Source organism: Athene noctua, chromosome 4 (assembly GCF_965140245.1).
Source record: "Athene noctua chromosome 4, bAthNoc1.hap1.1, whole genome shotgun sequence".
NCBI lineage: Eukaryota > Metazoa > Chordata > Aves > Strigiformes > Strigidae > Athene > Athene noctua.
In genome coordinates, this window is record NC_134040.1 from 33,865,618 (window position 1) to 33,890,564 (window position 24,947).

The window sequence follows — 24,947 nt, forward strand, 5'->3', positions numbered from 1 at the left end:
CCCCTTTACAACTCCATTTGTCCTTCAGGCTTTTTCTTCTGTCCTTCAGCAGAAACTCAAACCAGAAGTGAATTGTTTGGTATATATGAAGTATACATATGCAGACAAATGCACGTATACATTTTCCATAGATAGATGCTAACATAATACATGCTTATATATATGTGTGTGGGGATGGACACACTCACATGGGTGTGTTCTATAAAAAGATCTATAAAAAGCACATCCTTCTCTAAAGTTCAGAGAGCCAGGTATGTAATCTCACTTTCCACTGCTTCTCATTTCCTTAGAATCAGTCTGCTTTCATTTGAAGAGAATGTTATGAGGCAGCAGCTTATCATTGGTTGTCTTTATAATTGCTCTGTGTAGGAACAGTTGTTCCATGGACAGGTCAAATCCAGCCAGCTGCCTGTTCACATCTGTTATTTCCTCAGAGTGTACATTTTTCCTGATAGGGTCTCAGCATGAGAATGGAGTATCATCAGGTATCTGTTTTGAAGATGTAGTTCACTTGAAGTTGGTTATCACCTGGAAATGTATGAAGTTGCTTTACCAAGTTATTCACTGATTCCCCCTGCTTAAAATCTCTTTGGCATAAGTCTTTGTACAGATCTTCACACCTAACAGGAGGAGAATATATCGTAGACCTTTTTAATTGTATTCTAGTGCATATAAAAAGTGTTTCATGCCTTCTACTATGTCTGAATAGAGAAAGGTGCTCTGAAAGCAAAATTACTTTTCTTTTTCTGCTACAGAGGAGTGAAGAAAACGCAGTGCTCTTTGAATAAGACTTGATATTTTCTACTGTGCTTGAATGAGAGTTTTCTTCAACTTAGATATAAGTAGAGCAAAGATCTCTCAGCTTAAGCCTTGGTCCTGAAGATGAAGCTGCTCTTGTGTATACAGTCCTTGACAGCTGAAATGTAGGCCTATGTTCTGTCTTGTCTGTTTTTCAGGGTAGAAATTCAGACTTTCACAATAAGAATTAGTCATCACCTGTGTGAGTAATAGCTTTACTCCCAGACAGGTGAGTTCACAGATAAGATATCCGGTGTCATCTAGCTGCAGACCTTGTAATGTTCTGTTCCTTGTGTCATATGTCCCTTTTTTTTTTTTTTTCCCAGAAATTAACTCAAAAATCATAACTGTCTGGGCAGGCAGCACACTTATTTTTTTTCTGCTGCAAGTCCTGGGATTCTGTAGTGTTGCCTGTGTTGTAGAGCACATGCAGTTGCTTAAAGAAGTCTATGTTTCCAAGGAGTTGGGAATATTACCGTTTTGAGCATCAAAGAAATGGTGCAGGATAGACCTTTCAGATGGATAGTGCCCTCAGGCATGTTAAAGTCTGAGAACATAATCACTTCTCTCAGCTGCTGGCCTGCTTCAGAATTGTTCTTGATGGGTACTAGAACTAAAACATCATTCAGGGTCATGACTGAAGAGAGTTTTATTATTTGGGAGATGGTCCATCTCCGTCAGTGACTGTTTGGACCCTCATCAGCTTTTTTCACCAAGAAGTCATAAGCAGAAAAAATGTGAGTGAGGATGAAGGTCAACTTAGAGCATTGGGTAAGAAAGCCATTGGACTATTTGTAGCAATTGATTAGGGAGAACACTTGTTAAGTGGTAACTTTTAAGTTGGTTGGGATTTTTATTCATTTTCATAGCAAGAAAAAATACATACGTGCAGTTTAGTAGAAATACTGGTAGGTGAGATGATCCATGTGGGAGTTTAGCTCTGATATTGAGCTAAATGTGCACTTAAACCAAAAAATCCTGTGTTATAGTAGGGTAATTTCTTTACCTGTATATGCCTACAGTAAAGCAGTGCTGGAAGAATCAGATGCAGATAGATGTAATTTTCAAACTTGTTCTGTTACTCGGTGTATTGGGTTTGTGTAGCGGTCAATTGTTCTTTTATTGGATAGCGTTTCCTTACCAGACAGGACATACAAAGTAGATATTAGTATGAACTGTCCTCTGGATACTAGAGGTTTATTGTAGTTGAGTACAGAAGTTACGCCCTGTGCTAGCAGATTCCTTTCTTGTTGTGACTATGCAAGGGTGCTGCTTTCAAACTAAAACTACAACAGAATTGTTTCTGAAGCCGGTAGATTTCTCACATTAGATTGTTCTAACTATGGAGAAACTGTTTAGGTGCCATAGTAAAGTATCTCTTCTTCTAATTTCTTTTCCCAAAATGTCTGGCAGCCAAACATAGGAGGCTGACAAAGATGTTTATTTTTTTTCCTCTCATCTACCCTTCTCTCACAGAGGGAAGAAATCTAAAAAACAAAGTGAATCCCACAGTTCATCTACCACGGCAACAGCAAAAGCCATCTGTTGAACGATTGGATGTGAATATATAGGGTTAAAATCTGGTTTTGAAATAATGTACTGTGGGGTCAGTCTTTATAATTGCTAAGGGTATGTTGACTTTAACAGTGACTTACAAATATGCTACAATCCTAACACTTTATTACTAAGGTTGGTGGGTATTAAAAAATCTTTTTTCCAAATATTTTAGCACATTAACATCATGATACTTCCACACTTATCTGAGTCATCAAGTTTCGGAGTAAGAAGCAAAACTAAGCTCTAAAGCTTCCTGAAGTTGACTTTCTCTTTCTAATGCTGCATCTAAGAAATGTGAGGACTCTTGGACTCTCTTGGCATGTCATGCTTAGTTTCTTGCTGATCCAGTTATGCTGCCTTCATTTATGCTGGTTATTATGTTGCTGAAAGGGGCTGTTATACTGAGAAAAGGCATTTATGAAGCAAGGTACCATTCCATGTTACTGAGACTGGAAGGATTGATATCTAACAGAATATGAATGCTTCAGTACTAGAGAATTTATCTAATGTAGTAAATTCATATCACTTCATTACCACAGGAGAGACCTTAAGCTAAGCTTGTAAAAACCCACTCTAGAGTAAGTTTATTAGTTAGGGAAGTTATCTGTTGATACTGGCTTAATTTTCACTGGTTAAGTCGGCAAAATTTACTTGTAGATTCACTGAGTTTCTAGCCTGTGGCAATTTATGTCTTGGTGTTAAATATTTGATCATTATTCTTCTCAAACATTGGGGACTGATTATAAAGACAATCATTCTTGTAGTGATATGAAAAAGTAATTACTCTGTAGTTGACACTACTTACTTGACTTGCTCATCAGAGCGTCATTGTCTTTTTGATACTAGATACCTTTAAAATGCCACAGATGGCGGGAAGTAGTACTTACTGACTTAGAATAATGCTTCCTAGTGACTCCTTGAATCATATGTGTGCTACTATTTCTGCTCCTCTAACAATAACTTTCATTCCCTCTTCAGCTGTGCTAAGAGCTGCAAGTGAATAAGGACAGACTTCAGTCATGACCTTTTCATAGTATGAGAGGAATGCATAGCTCTTGCATGCAACAATGGAATAACTGCTGGACTAAAGCTGGAAGTGCCATTCTTAGTTTCTCTCAGCGTAGTTTGTCCTTGCTGTCATGACAGTTCATGTCACCCACATAGACCTAGCTACAGTTATGCACTTCAGTGTACTTCATAAAGAGCATTACTGTCACTGTGCACTGAAAAAAAGCTGTATGGAAGGATACAGAGGAAGGTGTCTTCATCAAGACTGCTGCAGAGTCTAGAATTTGTCTGTTGTAAGTGAAGTTATGATAGTTTATCACTACGTCATGAAGTTATGTTGTCAATAGTAAGATGTGTTTTCCTTGTGATTATTTCATGTCATTAGAAGAATTTCATCTGTTATGTGTGAATAAAGGCTGATCTGCTATTTGAAAAGTGTTACTATTGCCAAGCTGTTCTGCAGTCCTGAAATTTCTGCTTTTCCATTTGTAAAGCTTGTCTTAGTCACAGGTCCTCTGTTCCTACTTAGCAATTAAAATGAAAGTTGCAGGTATGAGAAATGCACCAAGGAGACGTGCCTCTCCGAGGTGGAGCAGATCAACAGCAAAATAAGGGAGTTGCCCAAGGATCTTACACTGACAAACTAAGAGAGGGATACAAGAGTCATGCCCTTATTTATGTGGATTAAGCTTACTTTGTAGTGATAATTATATACTCTTCTGAATATAATTTTAATATCAGATGTGAAACATCAGCTACCCTGATGTATGAAAGAGCATTCTACAGTTGCCTAGAAAACATGACTTTCATGATTATTGTATACATTTTGGACTGGATTTACTAGTTTGCCTTACACAAAGCCTCAGATAAACAAGTTTATCTGGTTCTTGGTGATAGAGAGACAGAAAAGCAAAGGAGGGAGTCAGCAATAACCTTTGCTAATCTTCCATTGTGAGTTCAGTTCAATGCCAAAAGCTGATTTCTTTCCACCTTCCAGGAAAGAAAGCAAGCACTTCTCGAGTAAAATAAACACTCTTTGCTTTGGAGGTGTGAGCCAAGATTCTCAGTATATTACATTCCTCTGTCTTCCAGACATAGGAATACAAGACTGATGTAAGGCTTTGGAAGGAGAAATGTCATCTGTTACAGTGAGTGTGAGAGTGTCACTGCATGCTCAAAGGCCAACAGTGCCCTATAGTTCTTCTGGAAGTGCTCTCATGTTCTTTGTGTTTTATCACGAATTTGAGCTAGTTTCTGTTTCTTTACTTAGGAGGTTTGAGCTCAAGCAGCAAGCTATCAGTTTGAAGGGGAGATGCAATTTTGAAGAAGTCTTAGTTTGGGGATTGGCTCAGGAGCATGGGACTGTTTTGCTGACATTTCATTCTGATGCCTACAGGAGAGAGAAAGAGGAGAACATGGAAGGAAAAATGTGAGTGGAAGAATCTAATCTCTTCTTCCACAAGTGAGGGGAGGGAGTTCTTGGGTGTTAATACTAATCTCTGTGGACCTCTTCAAAATGAAGGAGGAAGGGATAGTGCTTATAGTTAGATAATTTTATTATCAGGTAGCTGAACAAAAAGCACCACGGAAATATATTTGTTTGCAAAAAGTTTCACGGGATTTCTGGCAGCTATTTAGAGACTTAAAAAAAGGGGGGAGATAGGATTTGTATCTTGTGGGTACTTTTTGTCCCCTCTTTGTATCTATAGGAGAAGTGAAAAAAGTGGTTGTGGCACAAGGGTTTGTTTCCTTATTCTTCAAGACAATAAATGAGAATAATGTGCAGTAATTACCTTGAGAGCAGGATTCTTAAAAAAAAAAAATAATTCTTTAAACATGGTTGACTTGATTAGCTTGTATATTTGCCTTGATTGTGTACTTGATTTGAATATTTGCAAATAATGCCTTATTTTGTGGACAGTCTATGCAAATTGGACCTGCAGCTATAGGAAACAACCTTTTATATGCATACATCTAAGTATGTGCATATTTGAAAATGGGGTTTCAAATACTACTGATGCACAAGCTTTCTAACTTGGCTTCAGGGTTCCACGCTTAAGCACAGTTTCAGCAACAGTATTATTTGGTTTGATAAAGGCATTCCAGGTCTTCTTCAGGGGTGTAAGATGTGGGTCAATGTAAATAAATAGGACAGATGCCAGCATTCTGAAATTACAGGGCATGGTAATGACTCCAGATGCTTAGGTTCTGAAATGGGAGAGGCCAGACTTTCAAAACTGTTCAGGTGTAGCTCCAGTTTGGTTTCGCTGGGATTTGTGCATATTGAGTACTTTTAGACAGCACTTCACGCTAGGTGAGTGCTGAATGAAAGTGTCAGTGTTTTATTTTTAGGCAGCTAATCATGGCTTTAGAAAGATGAATTTTAAGAGGTTTTTCTGGACAGAATTGTCTTGTTAAGTGTGCCTCCTGCTTTCAAGCATTTGTATCTACAGAGGAGAGATTGAGAAAGGGCTCTTTGTTTATCCACTAAGAAAAAAATGCTCCTCAGAAATTGCCACTTTTTGCCCAAGTGTACCTGGAGAGCAGAGGGGCAATAATGCTCATATTCAGGACATATAGTCAGCTAGCAGTGTTTTATATGGGACAAATAAGGTGGGTTTTATTACCACAGAAAATACTTTGTGTGTACATAGAGCCTTCTTGCTTTCTCTTTTCTGTGTTTTAAATTTTGTCAAAGGATAAAAACAAATACCAGAGTATTTTATGTGATTATCTAGAAACTAACAATATTTGTATATTCTAGCATTTTTTTCATTGCTTCTAGCACATCTGAGAAAACTTACAGAGTGTGTTGACTAAAGCAGCTGCTCTCCGTGTTTCTTGGCAGTGCATTTGGATGAGGTATCAAATAGGTATGAGGTACTGCAGACATCTTAAATGATGTGAAAGCTTTTGACTTAAAAGTTTTGGTTCGGAAACCAAACCCCATGGGGAAGAATGCTAATGCAGAAGGTAAGGAAAGAGCAAGGGATATATGTTACTAGAACCAAACCACAAAGTTATCAAACAACAGTTATGTGGGAGCAGTTTAGTCTTTTGATTTTTAGTCTGGTTTTAGGAATTTTTGACAAAATTACTGATATTATAGTCTTTATTAAACTCAGTTATAGCAATAGCTTCTTAATATTTCAGCTGGCAAGAGTTCAGTAAAATCTGCAAAGAGTAGGCCATTAACCTTTTTCTAGTTCTTGGTTGCTATTGGAGACCTTCCATTTCAAATTTGAAATGCTTAAGGAAAAAAGCTGGTGGGGGAGATGATAATTTTGAGCATTTAACTTCTGTGCAGCATGCATAAATAATTAAAAAGTGAAGTATTTTGAAAACTTTGCAATTTGAAGAAAAAAGTATATACCTTACAAATAGTAATTTTGACAGTATTGTTTAGTGTGAGAGGCTGCTTCTGTTGTGCTTTCTCTTTTCCCTTGCATGGAGAAAGTGTCAGGCTGCCTCAAGCACCATATTGGTACTGCCTGGATGTTCCATAGGTGTGCTTTTAACATGGGTTGTTGAGACTGTGGAGTGTAGGGGCGAGGAGGTTACTGAGCTTGCTCTAACAGGGAAGAGACAGAGCTACCTGTCCTGCTCACCAAGGAGAGTGTAAGCTGTCTGCCTTAGAGGGAGGAGCTGGCAGTTGGTCCTCATGAGGTAAACAGGCTTTTTGAAGGAAGTGTTTGAGATATGGGAGAGGCCTTTGGCTTCAGCAGCATTCTCTCTTGGAACTGTGCTGCCTGTATGGCTTAGGGCTGAATGGCGTGGAGGGTGAGAAATTGCACTCAGGGATTGTTCGATACAAATGATTTACACCTGAATTTACTCTCTTGTCCTGGAGCAAAAAAGAGCTGCCTCCACATGACGCAATGCCTTTCCTGTGGAATTTGTATTCCTGTATGGTCTAGGAGTAAATTCTGTCCCAGAGCAAGCAACCTGAAAGTCATGTTCATGTCTGTGCTTCTCTAGTGTTATTTTATTTTGTCTGCTGTCTTCCTACATTGTGCTGTGCCCTCTGCTATGTGGATGTCCCTTTTTGGATGTTCTGTGGTTATGATCTTGTGTGGGTTTTGGGTGTATGGGGAATCCACGCTTTCACAGTTCATGCTGAGTTCATACCACTTAGCCCTTTGACGTGCCTCCTGATCATGACTCCACCTGGACTTCTCACCTGGTGAATCAAGGTACAGGGAGAGGATGTGCTTTGTTATACTCCCAATCCCACCTCCATTGAAGTGTCAGTGTGACTTCATATTAAAATGCCACCATAATGTTGTCCCAAAGAAAAAAAGGAGGTGAACTCATCCATAGAAGGTACACCTTGCAATGTTCTTTTATCTCTCCATTTTTGTTACAAGGAATGAAAGGAACAGGGCACAGGATGCCGGCGCAATGGATCTTGCTTACCTTAAATGGAGACAGGGAGAGGGCTCACTGCAATAAAGTGGCCTGACAGGAACCTAACTAAGAGTCCATTGAGAACTCTGCCAGGGCATCTAGATTGCTTTGCCAGGCAACCTGATGCCCTGAAAAACACAGGGACTGTGAGGAGCATCTTTGGAAGTTTGAAGCAGACTAGTTTGTACATTCAGTACAAAAGAAAAATTTTCATTTTGCTTGCAGTTTTGCATTCTGTCATTTTTAGGCCAATGCTATTCAGCTTTCTTGAGATTCACTCACTCTCTCTCCTTGAATTAGTCCCTCTTTGCTCAGTTGAAATCAGGTAAAAGTTTGCTCTTAACAGAGATAACTTCTCTTTCCTGGATTTTAAGAGGTTGCTGTTCTTGGTCCGTTGTCCCCTGTTGCTATCTCCCAGTTTCCCTTCTCTGTCTTCTTAGCCACAGGAGTTTAAACACACATTTTTAAATGGCAATTTATTTTAATTGGAAAGCATACATTATATGCCTATATAGCCATGGACATAACTGCAGTTGGAGGGCTGAGATGTGAAGATGAGCAGTCTCTTAGTTTTGATATGATATTCTACAAAAGCTTTATATAGTTTTTTCTCTTACATAAATTACTTGATACTGTCAATATATTGCAATTTATCAAAATGTTCGGGCATTACATAAAACCTAAAGCTTTGTATGTATTGAGCACTTAGTGCTTCAGCTTCTGTATTCACAAAGGACCAGATGCTATTGAAGGCTCCCAGAATCTAAGGAGACAGCAAATTCAGAAGAACTGTGCATTGCAAACTTTATCGTTTCTACAAATTCCTCTTTTTGCCTTGTGCAAAACACCTGTCACAAACAAACTGGTGAGGAAGAAGCATGTTTTGAGCCAGGCACTTTCACTGTCACCTTCATCGTGTTGAATAAATAAATGGTACCTGGCTGCTAGCAGGTGGACTGTACAGATGGAGAAATCTGGCCCTGAATTTGCCTGCAAACACTTCACTCCAACTTGCTTCACCCAGTTTCCTGGTGATAGAGAACCTTTTCATGGAAGTGTCTTTAAATCTTCATAATCAATGTGTTAGCCTGCTATTTGCAGTGACAGACAAGCACAGCAGCTTCAAGATAGTTTTGAGGTAGAAAAGTTACAGGAAAATTACCAGAACAAAGTTACCGAATAGTTACTGAAACAGATATGCTTCAATGAGAGTCCCACTCAAATCCTAACTTGTGCCATTTTGTATGTGGCTGTGTTTGTAATGATTGATGTTTTGTTGTATTCTGCTTGGCTTTTAAAACCAGTTTGAAATGCTTTGGTTTGGTGTGTTGTGATGTTTGTTTTTATTTGTTAGGCTACTGCTATCTGCAATATACAGTCAGATCTTCTTGCTTACACTACTACAGCTGAGGCCTATGTGGCCTTCTTGCTGTGATCAAGAAATTGTTTTCTGTAAGATTCTTTTACTGTTGATGTAGCTGTTTGGGAGTTTGAGCAGACAATGCTTATGGTCTCTGTAGTGATGTTAAATAGAAAATCGTCTTATATCTGGTACAGAACAGTCCATAGTAATCGCAGTGGGAAGGAATTGGGATTTTGCAGAATGGGGAAAAGGGGAGTGGCAGAGAGGGATTTTTGGGTGGATTTTTGTTAATGTTATGCTTAGTGTACTTCCTTTAGAATATTTAGCACAAAAAGTTTTCATTTGCAGATCATATGTTTTTAATTGCTAGGAGAAGATGAGAACTTTTGATCAGAATAATCCAGTTCTGATTCTAGATGTACATGCTGAAGTTTGAGACAGTACCATGAAATTAGAAAATTCCCTGGCAGGGATGATAGACCAGACTCTTTGTGCCAGGTGTATTTGAATCTCATACTCAATAGAAACATGTTCATCTCTGACTGTCCACCTGTTTATTGCAAGTCTGTATTGATCTCTAGCTTTCCATTTTGAATGGTGTATTAATTTTTCTACTTGGGGATTCAGATTTCGTCTTTTTTTTAAACGTGGTCTTGATCTGTTTTCCCTTCCATTATCTTTTACTGATGACTTTTGAACATTAATTTTTGAAAATATATCTGACTTAGTAAATATGCAGAATAATTGAATACTAAAAACTGGCAAGCTGTGAAGTAAGGATAAATAAGCTCTTTGTCATTAAATGCAGCCAAAACCCATGTTTACAGCTAGAAACTGCAGGGTATTCAGCCTTTTATATTGCCATATGAGCCTGGTTATCTGGAAGTAAAAAACATGGAAGGCCTGCAACTGCCTAGACAGTTGGGAAACTAAATATAGCTAATCAGCCTGTTCTTGCAAATTGTTAGATTAATATCCATGAGTGTACATCTGAGCCAGAAGTGTATGCTGATGGGGAGGCTCTGGCTAGTTGATTGGAAGGGAGAAGGAAGAACCTTCAGTAGTACCGTTGGGTCATCTGAAGCTGTTGATATTGGTTACCAACCTTGAGACATATGCATTGCCTGTGGAACTGTCTTTTCCATTTCCAGCAGCAACTTTGGAACCTTTGAGACCTAACAAACTCAGCACTGATGATTCATGTTATATTTTAGGCTCTTACTGCAGCTCACTGCCTCAAGATTTTATTCTTTGGGCTTTGGAGAGAAGCAGAGAGAAGCGACTGTAGCTGCATCTCAATCAGAAGTATAAGTTGGTGTGAGCGCTCAATCTGAGAACATTTAGTGTCCATAGAAAGCTGGTGTAGTTAAGCAAATACATGATTTACTTGCTTCTGAGCTTACCAAAATAGTGAATCTTTGACTTCGCCAGAATATTTAGGGATGCATTCTTCAGTTTTCAAAATGGCTTTTGTTTTGGACAGCTGAATACCATATTGTGGTATGGTGAAAATGGTTTAACTCTTTGAAAAAAATATTGAGGCCTGATTCTTTTAGCTGGGACGGAAGTCTTTATTTGTTTTCTGGGCTTGTAATATGTAGAGCACCACTAACGGTTTTCTTAAATGTATGAAGAAGCTGAATAAAGGAGATGACTATCAGTTCCACAGCTAGCTTGCTTGCTTGCGTGTTTGCAGGCAGTACTTATTTGGTCATGAGGTAATATAAACAGCCCTGTGAAAACATCGGAAGTAGAGATTCCATTCCTAACAGCAGCTTGACTGACTTAAACCTGTCAAAATAATGTTAATAGCTGATTTGCATTAATAAACCTGTAACTAATAATAATTTTGTAATTTTTTTTAAAACAAAGCAAACTCTTGCCCATAGCATATGGACTAATGCCATCTTGTTGAGTTTATTGATTTAGTAGCCTACAATATTAATATGGGTCATTGTTGTCTTAACCCAAGTTTTTCTTCACAATAGCAGATGCTCAAAGTTCTTTATCATCATGGTGAATGTTTTGTAGTATTTATATTTGATGGGTTCTGTTAATGTTAGACAATTTTTCTGACTGAAAGTTGAATGTGAGTTATTACTGCTCAAGTACTACACGCAAGGAGAAAACAATTCTTATGTATTCTTAAATCATTCTGTCTCATTTCCCAGGTAACATGCATGTGTCACTGGCAGAGGCTCTGGAGGTTCGGGGGGGACCATTGCAAGAAGAGGAAATATGGGCTATTTTGAATCAAAGTGCAGAGAGCCTTCAAGAACTATTCAGGAAAGGTAAGCATTTTTCAAGACTGATATATGCAGAACTGGAAACCTCTTGCTTATGTTCACGCGTCATATAACTAAACTCTCTTGTTCTTCCTAGGCTCTAAACCCAAATAATAACTTGCTCCTAGGTTATCTTGGGATAAAGTGCCTAGTTGCACCCCAGCCCAAAGGATGGTTTCAACTGTCACTTCATGTTCTGTCAGGACCCACAGCGCATTATTTCATGTGGTGACAACTTTACTTTAGTAGGAAGCTACCACAGAATGTTTGCGTTATTTTAAACTCACTGAAATGAGATAGAAACATAGAAAAAATGATAAATAAGTCTGAGACTGTTGTGGCACTTTGGTCCTGAAAGGAACATAGAAACGATTACAGTACAGTGTGGTCATGACCAGTCTGCTCTCAAGAGATTTAGCCTCAAGTGAGGCAAAGGTGAGCCACTGAAAACTTGACCAGAGGGTTAGGTATCATTCCCCAGAATGCAATTAGCAAGACGTATATAGCTACTGAGAGGAATGTGGTGGCTTGTTATACTTTAAAGGAGTAGAATTATCTCTTCTCCCCCACTTCCCCCCAACTTAGTAGGCTCCAAGTTGAGCATCTGCAATACTGAAAATATTTAAATGTTTTAGCACTAGGCCTAAGTATGAAACCTTTCCTCTTCCTTACGTTTTCCTTTCTTTTCTTCAAAATCTGCAAATCCTGAAGCCCCTTCCCCACCACCACCTTTTTTGTTTTTTATAGCAATAAAAGTTTAACTGATATATTGAGCTTTGGTATCCTCTAACCTGGCCTTAGAATATGTGTTTCCATGATGCATCTTAGTATTTCAGCAAGTTTATAGGGGTCATCTCCTTATATCTAAGCATGCATATGTCAGTTTATTCAGTTTTATTTAGGAAAAATAAAAATCTCACACTTTGAATATAGCCATTGTTTTGCCATATTACCATGCAAGGGGCACGTCTTCATTAATGAGGAGAAAATCTATTGTATTCTTTTCATGTATTTGACATAAAATGTTATCAAGATTCAATATTGAGGTTGTTTTGGAAGGTAGTTGGGTTTTATTAAAGGTTTGGTTTAGACAATCTGTCAAGTCAGACACTAGGTCTGTCTAGTACATTGCACAACCTCTGAAAGTGGTCTCTGTTGGATACTCCATAAAGACTTCAAAGAAGGCAGATGTAGACAGAAACTGCCATACGGTGTTTGGTTTCTGATCAAGCTTTCCTTAGCATTATAAATATGAAATATTATCAGCTTATCCAAAATATTCGTTGGTAGGCAAATTATGGGTGGTTTTGATGTCCCATACAAATTTCCTTTTTCCCCTTTACTGGTGAGCTCACAGCCCATGCATTGTAAGAAGCATTCCCTGTTAGGAATGCTGAGTTTATTATTGCAATTTGATCGGCTGTCCTGTCCCTCTGCTTCTCGTATTGCAAGAAAGGGAAAGCTGGCATCTTCTTTACGCTCTGTTCTTTTGTTGTCTCTCAAAGAGAATCACAGGAATGATTTTTTTTTTTTTTTTTTTTTTTTTTTTTTTTTTTTTTTAAGAGGGCAAGTTGTTGAGACCAAGTGAGACCTTGGCTAAAAAGAGATCTTGAATGATTAGAGATGTACTCTTGTACAATTTACGGGAATCAACACATTGAGCTTCATCTTGAAATCCACCTGAAGGATCACAGTAGCATGAGTATATAGGAGTGAAATCATTTAAGACATTATCCTAGGTCTAAATTATTTTCAAGACGGAAGTCTGCACTGAACATAGGAGCTTTACCCTTTCTTGGCCTGAGAGTAGTGCAGAAAGGAATTACTGTAATTACTATGAAAGCTGCGTGCAAGCGTTCAGAATGAGAACACAGTCAGCCCCCCTTCAGAGGGACAAGTAGGGAAATATGAGAGCACAAAATAGAAATCTGCCCCAGGACTTCTGGTATGTGCTTTTAAGGTAAAGGAATGTTTGCCAGCCAAGTCTGGCTAAAGTGACAGAAGCTCCTGGTCTTACTTCCTGTCAGAGAATACCAAAACACAAACTCAGATAAAATCAGTGCCAGAAGAATCTGTCTCTTCTTGGAGATGAAGCTGTTTTACTGAGGAGTTTTTCTGCTAGTTCAGCAAACTATTCTCAGTTGTCTGCTACTAATTAACCTGGGGTATAGCCCTGTGGTAAAATGCACTTCAAGAGACACCCAAATGAAAGACCTTTACTATGTAGCTAAGGTTGACAAAGGCAATCTAATTCCTCCCAGCAAGATTAGGATAACCAGGCAGTCTTTATTGAAGATTTGGCTTCACTAAGGAAACAATCTAGAAACCTTTTATGGTAAAGATGTGTTGCAGAGATGCAGGAACAGAGAATGCAGAGGCTCCTGTAGGCTTCTCTGACTCAATATTGTTCTTTAATTGTGGAGGACTTGTAGCAAATGGGGGATCCTAGAGAAATCCTGTTTTCCTTGATCAAATTTCAGACCTAGCATACAGCATGGAAGAGCTATTCTATGGCAGAGGGTGAGTTTCCAAAATTTTTCAGAACTGACCAATTGCTCCTGGGCAAGGGGCAATGAGGCAAGCTTTTTTGCTTCTGCAAGTTCACAGCATGTTCAGCTCTGACCAGTCTCAGAGCTCTCTTCTTCCTCCTTATAAAACTCTGGAGTCCCTGAACATGTTGTTCTGTAACAAATTCGAAGCTTTGAGTGATTTCCATAATAAGTTTCTTTAAAAAAATAAAATAAGGCATATAGTTCCACAGACTATTGATCAACTGTTTTGAAATGAGGGGGATAAAAAGACCATGAAAATCATCAACTCTTAAATAGCTATCTGTTGGTAACTTCCCTGCACCAGCCCAGCAATCACACACACTTAAAGGAATTGCCAGCCCAAGTCACCATTTATTTATCTAATCCTGGTAGAGTTTTGGTAGTCTGTTTAAAGTTGAAAATCCTTGCTCTTACTTTATCAACTGAGAACCATATTCTTCAGTTAATTTGTTACTTAAAATAGTTTTAGGAAATTAGGGAAAAATGCCCAAAACAAGATTTGATGACTTATTGATTTATAAAAGTTCTGCATGTCTTTTAGTGAGTCTATCTTCTTATCCACCAAAACATTCAATAAAAGAATCACAGAATGAATGTCAATGTCTTACATGGTTAATCACTTATCATACTATGTCTGATTCAGTGACTGATAGAGAAACATGCATGTATTTGTGCCTGTATTTACAATTCTAGCAGGTGTCGAACTCTTTAAAAATAGTTTACAAATTGATTTCAGTCATTATAAGCAATGAAAGATTAGTTTGAAATGCCCAGTTGCTAATCACTGATTTAGAAAATCAACTCTGGTAGCTGTCTTGTCAGAATATTAGAAGATGTTAAATGGAGGAGAAAGACAATCTAGTACTCAGTTGCAGATCTGACATCAGTTGTACTAGTGACGTTGAGATTAATCTGGAGATTTGAAAAGGCCGATACCAGACCTGCCCTTCTCTTACATCTGTTTAATTATCTGCAATAACTATTTTGTTGTTGAGAGGGTGTATCAGCTGTTTCAGGCATGCTGAATCTTGTACTCAGTACTCCATGAGGTCAAAGAAACAGGTCTTTGAAGTGAAGTATCTCAAATGTGAGCATATAAGAGGCATGCGGTGCTCCCAGCTGCTGAGAATTATAAATCAGGCGTCCCTCTAATTTGGTAGGTTTAACTGGGAAAGATTTATCAAAACTTGAAAGTGCGAAAGACTTCATATGTCACTTAGGCCACTCCTATGCTAAAGCATGTATTGTGGATTCTGAAAATAGTTGAACCTTGTGTTTTAAGACATATTTAAAAGGAGGGGGAAGAGTAGGGGAAAAAAATGAGTCTGATAATAGAAGGGCAGCTTGATCAAAGAAAGAGAGACTTTACAAATTGACTGTCTTGCAAATTTGAATATGGGAAATTATTTACATAAAGAAAAGTGTTATCACCTGGAAATGGATGTGAAAAAGGATAATTCTGGTTTTGGGGGACCTGTAAATCTTGTTGACAGATCTGCTTAGCTTGGGTAAGTATAATGAAAAGAAGGAAGGCAAAGTGTGAAATGCATTGATAGGAACTAGTGGTGGGTCCTAAGTAGTCATAGACCTAGTTGGGATGGAGGGGAAAATTGATTTGTTTGTTGTTTGGTTGATGAGGGGAAAATGCAGTGCGGGGGAAGAAGGGGAAATTCTCATTTTCCAGCCACTCCTTCCTGGTAGACATTAAACAATTGTTTTTTCTCTTTACCAATAACTGTTGAGAATTTTTCTTCTTTTTTTTTTTTTTTTCATTCTGGTAACATTTGATTTTTGGGTTGCTGAGAAGGAGAGAGATCAGGGTTTTGTGGATTTTGGTGTTTGTTTTTTTTTTTTTTTCTTTGGTGTTAATTCCCTTGCACCAAATGAGACTTGGTTACTACTTGTGCTCTTTCCAGAACTCTGCTGGAGGTGGTCAAGTTAACAGTAAAGTGTATTGTGGTGTTACGCTGCCCAGTAGCATCTCAGGAACATCTCAGAAGCTAGTTGTTTACCCTGTTTCTTTGTCCAGTACTCTCAGGAAGGAGGAAGTTTCAGTTAGCTTCTCAGTGTTTGTCCCTGTGCTGTTGGTTTCCAAGCAGCTGGGTATCACACCAGAGCTCTCTGCTCAGTCCCATCCCTTTGTGCCTGAGGGAGCAGAAGCGCTGCAGCGCTGCTACCCCTGTGCACGAAGCACGCAGCGATGTGCTGCGCCACCTCAAAGGAGTACAGGACTTGTGGTGTAAGTGGTCCCTTGGGCTGGCATAATCCTGGCCCGTCTATAGAGGCGTACTTTGCCTCCAGCCTGGCCTAAGCATAAAAATCTTCAAGTTCCTTTGTGCTAGGAGAAATCTCACTTGTCTCAATGTGAGCTGTAGAGAAAGCAAAGAGAAAGGCGAGATGAGCATTGAAAACCTTGTGTATGTTTTTTTGGTTGTTCTGTGGGTTTTTTTAAGGTATTTCTTTTGTGTCCTGAAACAACTGAAATGTACATCGCTTCTGACAGTTTTTGCTAATGACTGCAGCCTAAGAGAGAAGTAGGAAAAAACAAAATTGAAAGAGCTTGAACTGTTTATGTAGTTTGGGAATTCAAAATTACCTGCCATCAATATTGTAAAATGGATCCATTTTAAATTTCCACCTGAAGTTACTGTCTTGTAATGTGGTGGAGTTTTTGCATCTTTGGCTGCTTGTATCCTGTTAAATGAGGTGAAGGACTGTTTTAAAAGTCTCTCATTTGTTTGGCAAATGCTATGTAGCTGAAGATTACTTCAGCTTTTATTGCATTTAAAACCAGTTCACTTTCTCACTTTAAGTAAGACCACACTATTTATCTGTGTCTTGGCCCTGCTTGATAAACTGTGCTCTCACAAGTGTTTTCTTACCAAGTTGCATAGTTCTGGAGTTAACTCAGAAGGCTGGCAGCTCTAGAGCAGTTGAAAGCCTACTGGATAGCAAATTGACCAGTAGCCATATCCTGAATTCCACTGCTTTTAGAAAGAGAGGTTTGAATCTCTTTTTTTTTGCTTTTTGTCATTTTCCCCTGTATTTTGGGGAGTATGTTTCTCTTACTGCTCTTGTAAATTCTTCTCAAAGCCTAAACAGAAGGTGATGTATATTATGACTGGAAACGAGTTTCTGTTGTTTTCCTATGGTTCCTGGCTTTTTGATGCATTGCATCTTTGTTACTTTTGTTTTCCCCATGGTACAAACACATGAAAGGGTAAGAGTAGAGTTTACTTAAAAATATTGTTCTTAGGTTAAATCTGCATAGTAGGAGCTCTGAGACAGGTATTTTGGTTTGCAATGCATGCCTTAAGGAAGGAAATGGAGAATGAGTTATTTTATTCTTATTCTTTGTAACAGTAGATTAGATTCCCAAAGTTGTGATGTAGGCAGTATGATCTGCTATATTAGTTAAAAGCTACTAAAAAAGGAAGCTAAGAAAATGTCAACAAAATGAGCTTGGCAAAATCAGCCTTTTTTCTAAACTTAGTTAATCGTATTCATTGTACTTGGCTTCAGATCATAAAGATTGTTGATATAAGTATTTTACGTGGATCAATGAAGTTAGCCTCAACATCTGTAGGGGACAAATGCATGCTCCAAAGTTTGTTTAAATTAATATTTCAAAGACTTCAGGTTAATTGTGTTTGATTTTTTTAAAAAAATTGTTCTTGAAACTAGATTGTGTTTCTCTCCCATTAGCTCTTGTTTCTGTAGTATGTTTCAGAATATGAAGAGTTCATGTGTATTTAAAGTCTTTGTCATACAAAATGTTAAGGATAAAGCCTCGACATTACTTAAGGTTCATGAGTTGGGGCTTTAAAGAAGAACTCTTATATTTGAAAATGTTTATTTTTTTATATCAGTGGCATACATACACAGAACTAATAAAAAATCCAGTAGTTACCTGCAGGGTTATTTTTGAAAGTTGATGGCCAACTAAGATCTTTTTCCTCTGCATTTTTTAGAAAACATAATGTCATATTTTCTTGTGCACGTATAATAGGAAGGGTCTGTCTGTCTTTACATTTCTTTTGTTTAGCATCTGAACTTACTGACATAACAATGAAAAGCAGTTAATCTGTTTTGTTTCAGAGGAAATGGAGTTAGAGATATAGTGCAAAATGTCATCTCTTGGGGCTGGGAGGAACAGATAATGTTATTCCCATTCTTAATTAAAATTGTATTTAATTCAGTTTGAAGTAAATTTCCACTATTTTCGCCATGCATGGTGTTTAAAGTTCTTGTTGGAGTTTTCTTCGGGTCATTTTTAAATTTACATATTTTATGGCTTTTTCACAATATGTTTCTAAACTCCGGTTTTGAAGTTGGCCATGCTAAGAGAAGGTGTCTGTAGAGATAGTGGTGTTTGCTTCATGCCAAAAGTCTTGCTGCACACTGTGATGAAACCATGATCTTGGGCATGATTGATTATTTTTACTACTGTATCCGGCAGATACTTTGTCATGGCCATTAAAGAGAGCAATTCCAGGCTTAAATCTTCTTGTAGCTAGGGGTCAGCTGGGTTGCTGTGAGGAAGAGGGAAAATGTGTACTGCAGTGTAAGGATTGGTAATTAATGTCTGTGCAAAATTTAGAATTTCTTATCTTGATCAAATTCATACAGTATTGCTCAAGAAGCTCAGCACATGCAATTCTTTGGTTATTGCTTGGATTTTATATTGACATTGGTAGGTTCGAGTAACATATATTGCTTTGTCCCTTGCGATTTTACTTACTGAACTAGGATAGGAAACCCCTGTGAGATCTTGTCTTCTGTGTATGAGATACCCTCATGTATGGTTTTGCAGTTGGTATTTTTAGGGAGTTTGGGGGCATTTTTTGTGTGTGTGACAGAGATCTCTGGTTTCCATGGGGAGCTCAGCAGTTCTGTGTGAGAGCTTAAATTGGTTTAGCCTACATGATCAGAGATACCATCCATCAATTACTTATTTCTTTTGGATCCAGTTGAGAAAGCTGGAGCAATGAAAGACACTCCCCTGAGGCAAGAAGACTGAGCCTCTCTTGTATGTCATTAAAAGCAGAGCAGGGGGAAACCAGTTCTAAACTGTGAATCCTAAGCTTGTTATACTGGCTTTCAGCAAAATACACTAGCATTTTAAAATCTTTTAGAAAAACTATAACAAACTCCTTTTGGTTCTTGGGGTGATTAAACAACTTGAAATAACTACTTGGAAGTAGACTCTGTAGGATCTTTCTATTTCTAGAATGTTTGCTGCCCTCGATGTTTTTTTTTTTTCCTTTCTAAAACAAAATTCTGCATAGTGATTTCAGGTATGTTCAGAAAAATGTGTATGTTAGTCTTAGACTGAAAAATGAATTATTGGATTGTCTGCTGAATGATGCCTCTTGCAGACATTGGTACAAGGGAAAACTTTCTGAGCTCCAGGTTTTTCTGGATAATTGTACTACCAAGTTACTAATACAGTTTTGCTGATGTCACAGAATGTAGAATGCCTAAAAGTAACTTCTTAGGTGCTTTTGGAAGAAGGGGGAGTTGAAGAAATTGAAGGACTTAATTGGTAGATCCTTTTACATCTGATACCTGCAAGTAGTAATTGAATAAATTTCCTAGAAGATTAGAAATATTCTAGATTACAAGATAATTGAACAGGCTAGGAACCAGCACTGTAGGAACATCCTGAGCTGATAGGAGAGTGGAAAATGTTTATGATGGAGCTGAAGGAGGAAATTATTGTTCTGCTGTTGCTGCTTACTATGTAGAGGGAAAAGAAAGACTTATCCTTCAGAATGCTTCAAACAATTTCCTCAGATCTTTGATACATCAGGTAGCAGAAAACAGAGCAACTGCCTCTTTGCCTATGGAAAAATAAGTTAACTTTTATTTTTACTTAGATAAAAGCTTATGACTCCTCCAGTGAAACTGAGCTGATTTACCATTTGAGGTGTAGAAAAAAAAATTTGATTCAAAGAAATGGTCTCTTTTTCCTGTCTTAGTTAACTTTTACTTTCAAGGTAGAGTTTGAGGTTTAACACCTTCCCCTGTGTGTGTGGCCTGTTTCTTGCTGTGTCCTGTCTCCCACACACCCCCCTGCTTTTTTTTTTTTTTTTTTTTTTTTTTTTCTTTCAGTAGGTTTGTGACCAGAAGTTTGACAGCAGTATTATCAGACATCAAAAACCTAGCTGGCAAATTGCATAGTCATGTTATAGAAGGTTTTCTTTGTTGCTCTTGGTTCTCTTATTTCAGTGCTTGTTTTGCTATTTTCAAGTATTGTTCACAGGGTTTGAATGGGCAATCTTACTAAGGTTTCAGGTTTATTTACTCACTTCCACTACTGCCTAGAATTATTATTTCCTTCTTTACTTTTGAATTAATTTTTTTTTAGGCTAAAAAAGACTTCTGTGCCCCAAAACTTTTCCTTTTTGTCTGGTTCTGTAAGCTACTCTAATGAGGTGTATTTCCTCTCTACTACCTTTGTCTTCTCTCTTCAGATCATTGTCACTGCAGCAGTGCTATATTAGTATAGTGGTTAACTCCATTCTTATTTTAGGAATTAATGACATGTACACTACAAAATGTGATCATTTTATATGTCAATTGTAACATAAATGAAATAACTTGAGGACAGGACAGCTTGTCAGTATTTTAGCAGACTCTTCTTGACCTTGCTGGTATGAATAATAGCAAAGAATAGTCAAAAAAGATGCATGTTACTACTTAGTGTGATTAAAATTGAGGTGGTTGTGGTTATGAAGCACTGCAAGTGGAAAAGGAAGCATGAATCTATTCCATTAATAATATGTAGGATATTAAACATGTCTTTGAGCAAATAAAATAACATCAAGCAAAGGCATCAAACAATGTTGCTTTAACTTGACTGGGTTTTTTTCCTTTCAAATACAGCTGATCCTACTGCTCTGGGTTTCATCATTTCTCCGTGGTCTCTCCTGTTGCTTCCATCTGGCAGTGTATCATTTACTGATGAAAATGTCTCCCAGCAAGATCTGCGAGCATTCACAGCACCTGAGGTTCTGCAGAACCACTCTCTATCGTCTTTGTCAGATGTTGAAAAGGTAATGTAGCTCTTCCTTGGCAGACGGCTGTTGTCTTTTGCTGTTGATCCCTTCACAAAATTGCTTGAAACTGTCCTTTTTGTCTCCGTGTGGTTCTTGATTGCTGTGCGTAATTGTTGATTTATTTTGTGAGAGCGGGGAGAGATCCTCCTCCTTTGTTTTTGTCTGTAGAAGTGGAATAGTGAATATGATTGTAGGCACTTAGAAAGAAGTGTCTGTGTGCTGGTCCCTGTCGTGTGTGCTGCTGACAGCCATACTTGGACAATGGTTGCACAGAATAAAAGACCATCAAACTGGTAGTAAGCAACATTTTGCCTTTTTCTAAAAGATTTCAGTGACATCAACAATTTTAATTTCTTTACATTTTGCTGGCAAAATGCCTCTGAGAGGTGAGCAAAGGCATTACTCAAGCAGTCCAGGGCTTCAAAAAAATGGGATGTTCTACACTCATCTCAGAAAAAGTTTGGTTTAATTACCATAAGTATGCCTCAGTTGTGTGCAGAGTTGTTCCTTTCCACCTTCCTTTTTTAACTCTTCCCTAAAGGTAGATGTTCTGTCAGGTGAGGTTTGTTATATGTGATCTCCTCCAGGTCATTGATATGCACAGTCAAAATTACTACCTTCTCAAATGTTTTCTTAACCATAATGTGTTGCAAATGGTAACACTTTTCCCAGTAAACCATTCGCTTGGCCTAGTCAAAGATATTTAGAGGTGGGAGTAAGAAGGAAACTGAGCTTTATTTCCATCTCTTTGGTTTCTCTGGATTGGTAATCCTTAGAGAAGGAAGCCAGTGTTATAATCAGGGAACAATTATGACATTTGGCAGTATTCCTTCAGGAAGAACAGCAGCATGCTCTTAATCTAGAGGAAACCAGTGTTGGCATTAATTGCTGTTGTGTGCACAAGAATTATTAAAACATGTTTTTTGTGGTGAGTATTTTGTTTGCAGTGGTTTTTTTTCCTTCTAAACCTTGTATATAGTCAGTTTTATTTAGATCTGTATCACTGAATACTTACCAAAAATCACTTTTTCCTCAGTTACTTGCAAACTCTTTAGACATCCTTCTTGCCCTGCAGTATAGTCAAAATTAATGGTGTAATAAAATATGTATATAATTTTATCTATGACAAAACTATAAGTAATTAGCAACCTAGGTTGAAATTTTTAATAGAGAAGTAAAAATAACACTGACATCAATGCAAATTTTGGATCAGTTATGTAGGATGCAGCTGCCAAGCTGTGTAGTCATACTGTTGGAATTGTTTATCTCCTTTCAAGAGAGACAACACTGTTGAAGACAGTAATGCCAACTCTGAAATTAATATACAAAACAGGCCTTTAAAAATGCCAGAGAAAAGTTTTGAAATGACATGTTTGTGACTTTCATCAGAGCTGTTTGTTCTGTACCAGTGTTCATTCAGTGTGTTACTTTTTTCATTTTGAAATAGAGAACTGTTACTATTGGAAGCTGTGCTATGATGTTTCTTAATCTTTAGGAAGGAAGTACTCAGAGGGACCACTGTGGCCTGTAAACTCCAGCACAGAGCATATCAATCGGCGATGAGCAAATACTGGCATTCTGCATACATGTAGCACTGATTAATCCTCTCTGATTATGACTGTGTGGATTTATTTCATGATATCAGTATAACTTTGCTTTTCGGAAGGATATGACAAAATTGAGACTCTAAGACACAGCAACTGTGTTGCTGTTTTCATTGGGAAACAGTTGGATGTGGACATACACAAGCTTTGGCTTTATGTAAGCAAATTACTCATATAGTCATGTATAAACTAAATAAAACCCTTTTGCTTGTGGTATTCAGCTTTAGCATTAGGTTGAAGCTTCAGTCTTCGGGTTTCAGATGAATTAACTAGTTTTGTGTTTGAACTCCACTTGATTTCTGCATGTGTTTTGCACACGCTGGAGAGGAAAAATTAACTGTGCTGATAGCCTGGGATGGTACAAAAACATTTGAAGAAAACACTGCTACCATTCTTGTTCTCAGTTTAAAGCCTTGTGGATAAATCATGCAGCTGTTCTCCCAGTGTGATATTCATGTCTGGGTGCAGTGAAGGACAGTCATAATCTGAAGACAGGATTTGTGAGTTCCCCATCCTGTATTTGCTCATGCAAGACCCTAGAGTTGAATTCTTAGAAATATACTTGTCGTGATGCCAATACCAATACATGTTAAAATAATCTTTGATAATGCATCAGGGAAAAGAAAAGACCAGAGTATCTTTAATACTGGTCTATAATCCCCTGATTGGGAACTACACAGTATAGTACATTTGTGTGAAATGCTCCAAACATGTCAGTCCTCTTGCGTTTATTTGCTTACTTGCTTATGTGGAAAGAGAAAACTACCTGAAACATAGCTTTCTACAAAAATTTTTGTCCTCTTATGGCTTTATTAGTTGAAGTTAGTAGGGCTGACAAATAGCTTGTATGTGCATCCTTCTTTTTTTTACTGTTTCACTTTCCATTTCTATTAAACTATGTCTTGAATGGTACACTGGTTATTTGTCTTGATATGCTGACTTCATGTTTCTTAGATCTTACTTTGCACATGCTGACTGGTAACAACATATTTAAGCTTTTTGTTTGTTTTTCTGTCACAACTTGCTGTACTTCACTGAATTTATTTATGGGAAGTCTTCTTCAGTGTTTTCCTTTTTGGTTGTTCTGAAATCAGACCGTGTCTGAAAGCTGCTGAAGGCAGAAAGACATCTTGTTTCTTAAGGCCTTGTAACACAGTGACAGGGTTGCATTCATGTTTTGAGTTATGACTTTACTTGATAACACAAAGTAGCAATGTATTAAAAAAAAAAAATTAGAAAAAGTGGTAGTCAGTCAGTGAATAGTCATTTGATTCTAAGATACCCAGTCAATTTGAATACAAAATAAGTCTGAGGTAACTGCAAGCTTATTGGAAATAGAGTAAGCAAACTGTTCAAAATTATAATGAAAGATTAATTTGGGCAATGAATTTGATGTTGATTTATAAAATGTGGAAAATATTAGAAGTATAATACAAAAATGAACTAGAATTTTTGAGTAAATGCTTTCATTTTTGAGAGGCATGTCGTGTTTCTAAATCAAAGGTTATTTCATCTGGAGAGAAAGAGAAGGATATTTTAAATATGAATGCTTATTGGGTAGTACTGTACAAAAACATGAGTTACTGATCATTTGAAATTAGCCAAATTCTTGGGTTTTTACAACACAGTTTTTCAATAGATGGGTTTTGTGTCATTTTCATGCTGAAATGCTGCATAAACCTCAAGAAGTGATGATCTTGTAAACAGGCCCTTGTGGGATTTATCTTTTTTTTTTTTTTTTTTTTTCCTTCCCCTTCCTGACTATGTGACACAACCTAAGGCTGTCAAAACTATAGTAAGCAGTCTGACAGTTCCTCTTACGAATTTCTAATGCTGGTCAAGCATCAGTATGAATATTTTATCTGTTTTTTGATGTTAAGGAATATGAAGTAGGAGAGAGTTGCATGATATGTGTGCAGGCATTACATTAAAATCCAAAGATCAGTTTAACTGATACGTAGTGCATACATTTTTGTTTTCTATGTAGTAGTGGCTTGCAAGTAACTTTGAAAGGCCTTACTTGGAAAATTGGAAAAATCTCCTTAAGTTAATACAGGGCTTGAAATACCATTGATGGAGTAACTCATCACAAACTGGTTCACTTTGCTTTTATTTAGAAAGCTCTTTTCAGATAGGTTAGTAGGGTAGCATGTTTTAGCCTAGAGGTCTCACTGCATGGTTGTACAATAATATCTTTGTTGAGGATGATGCACTTCTCCATTTTGGAAATATCTTCCATTATGTTGAAGCTTAGAAGCATAGAATGATAGAATATCCCGAGTTGGAAGGCACTTGCAAGAATTGTTGAGTCC

The 24,947-nt window shown here is 37.7% G+C and overlaps 1 protein-coding gene across 8 annotated transcripts in view; it reads left to right on the forward strand.

The window, feature by feature from the left end:
• PTPN13 (protein tyrosine phosphatase non-receptor type 13) overlaps nucleotides 1–24,947 on the forward strand; it is a 131,847-nt gene that overhangs the window by 15,955 nt on the left and 90,945 nt on the right. For all 8 annotated transcript variants that reach the window (XM_074904942.1, XM_074904945.1, XM_074904943.1 and 5 more), the window contains 2 exons: nucleotides 11,305–11,424; nucleotides 20,859–21,028. In XM_074904942.1, coding sequence (XP_074761043.1) covers nucleotides 11,310–11,424; nucleotides 20,859–21,028 — 285 coding nt within the window. In that variant the 5' untranslated portion in view covers nucleotides 11,305–11,309. The remainder of the gene's footprint in view (nucleotides 1–11,304; nucleotides 11,425–20,858; nucleotides 21,029–24,947) is intronic.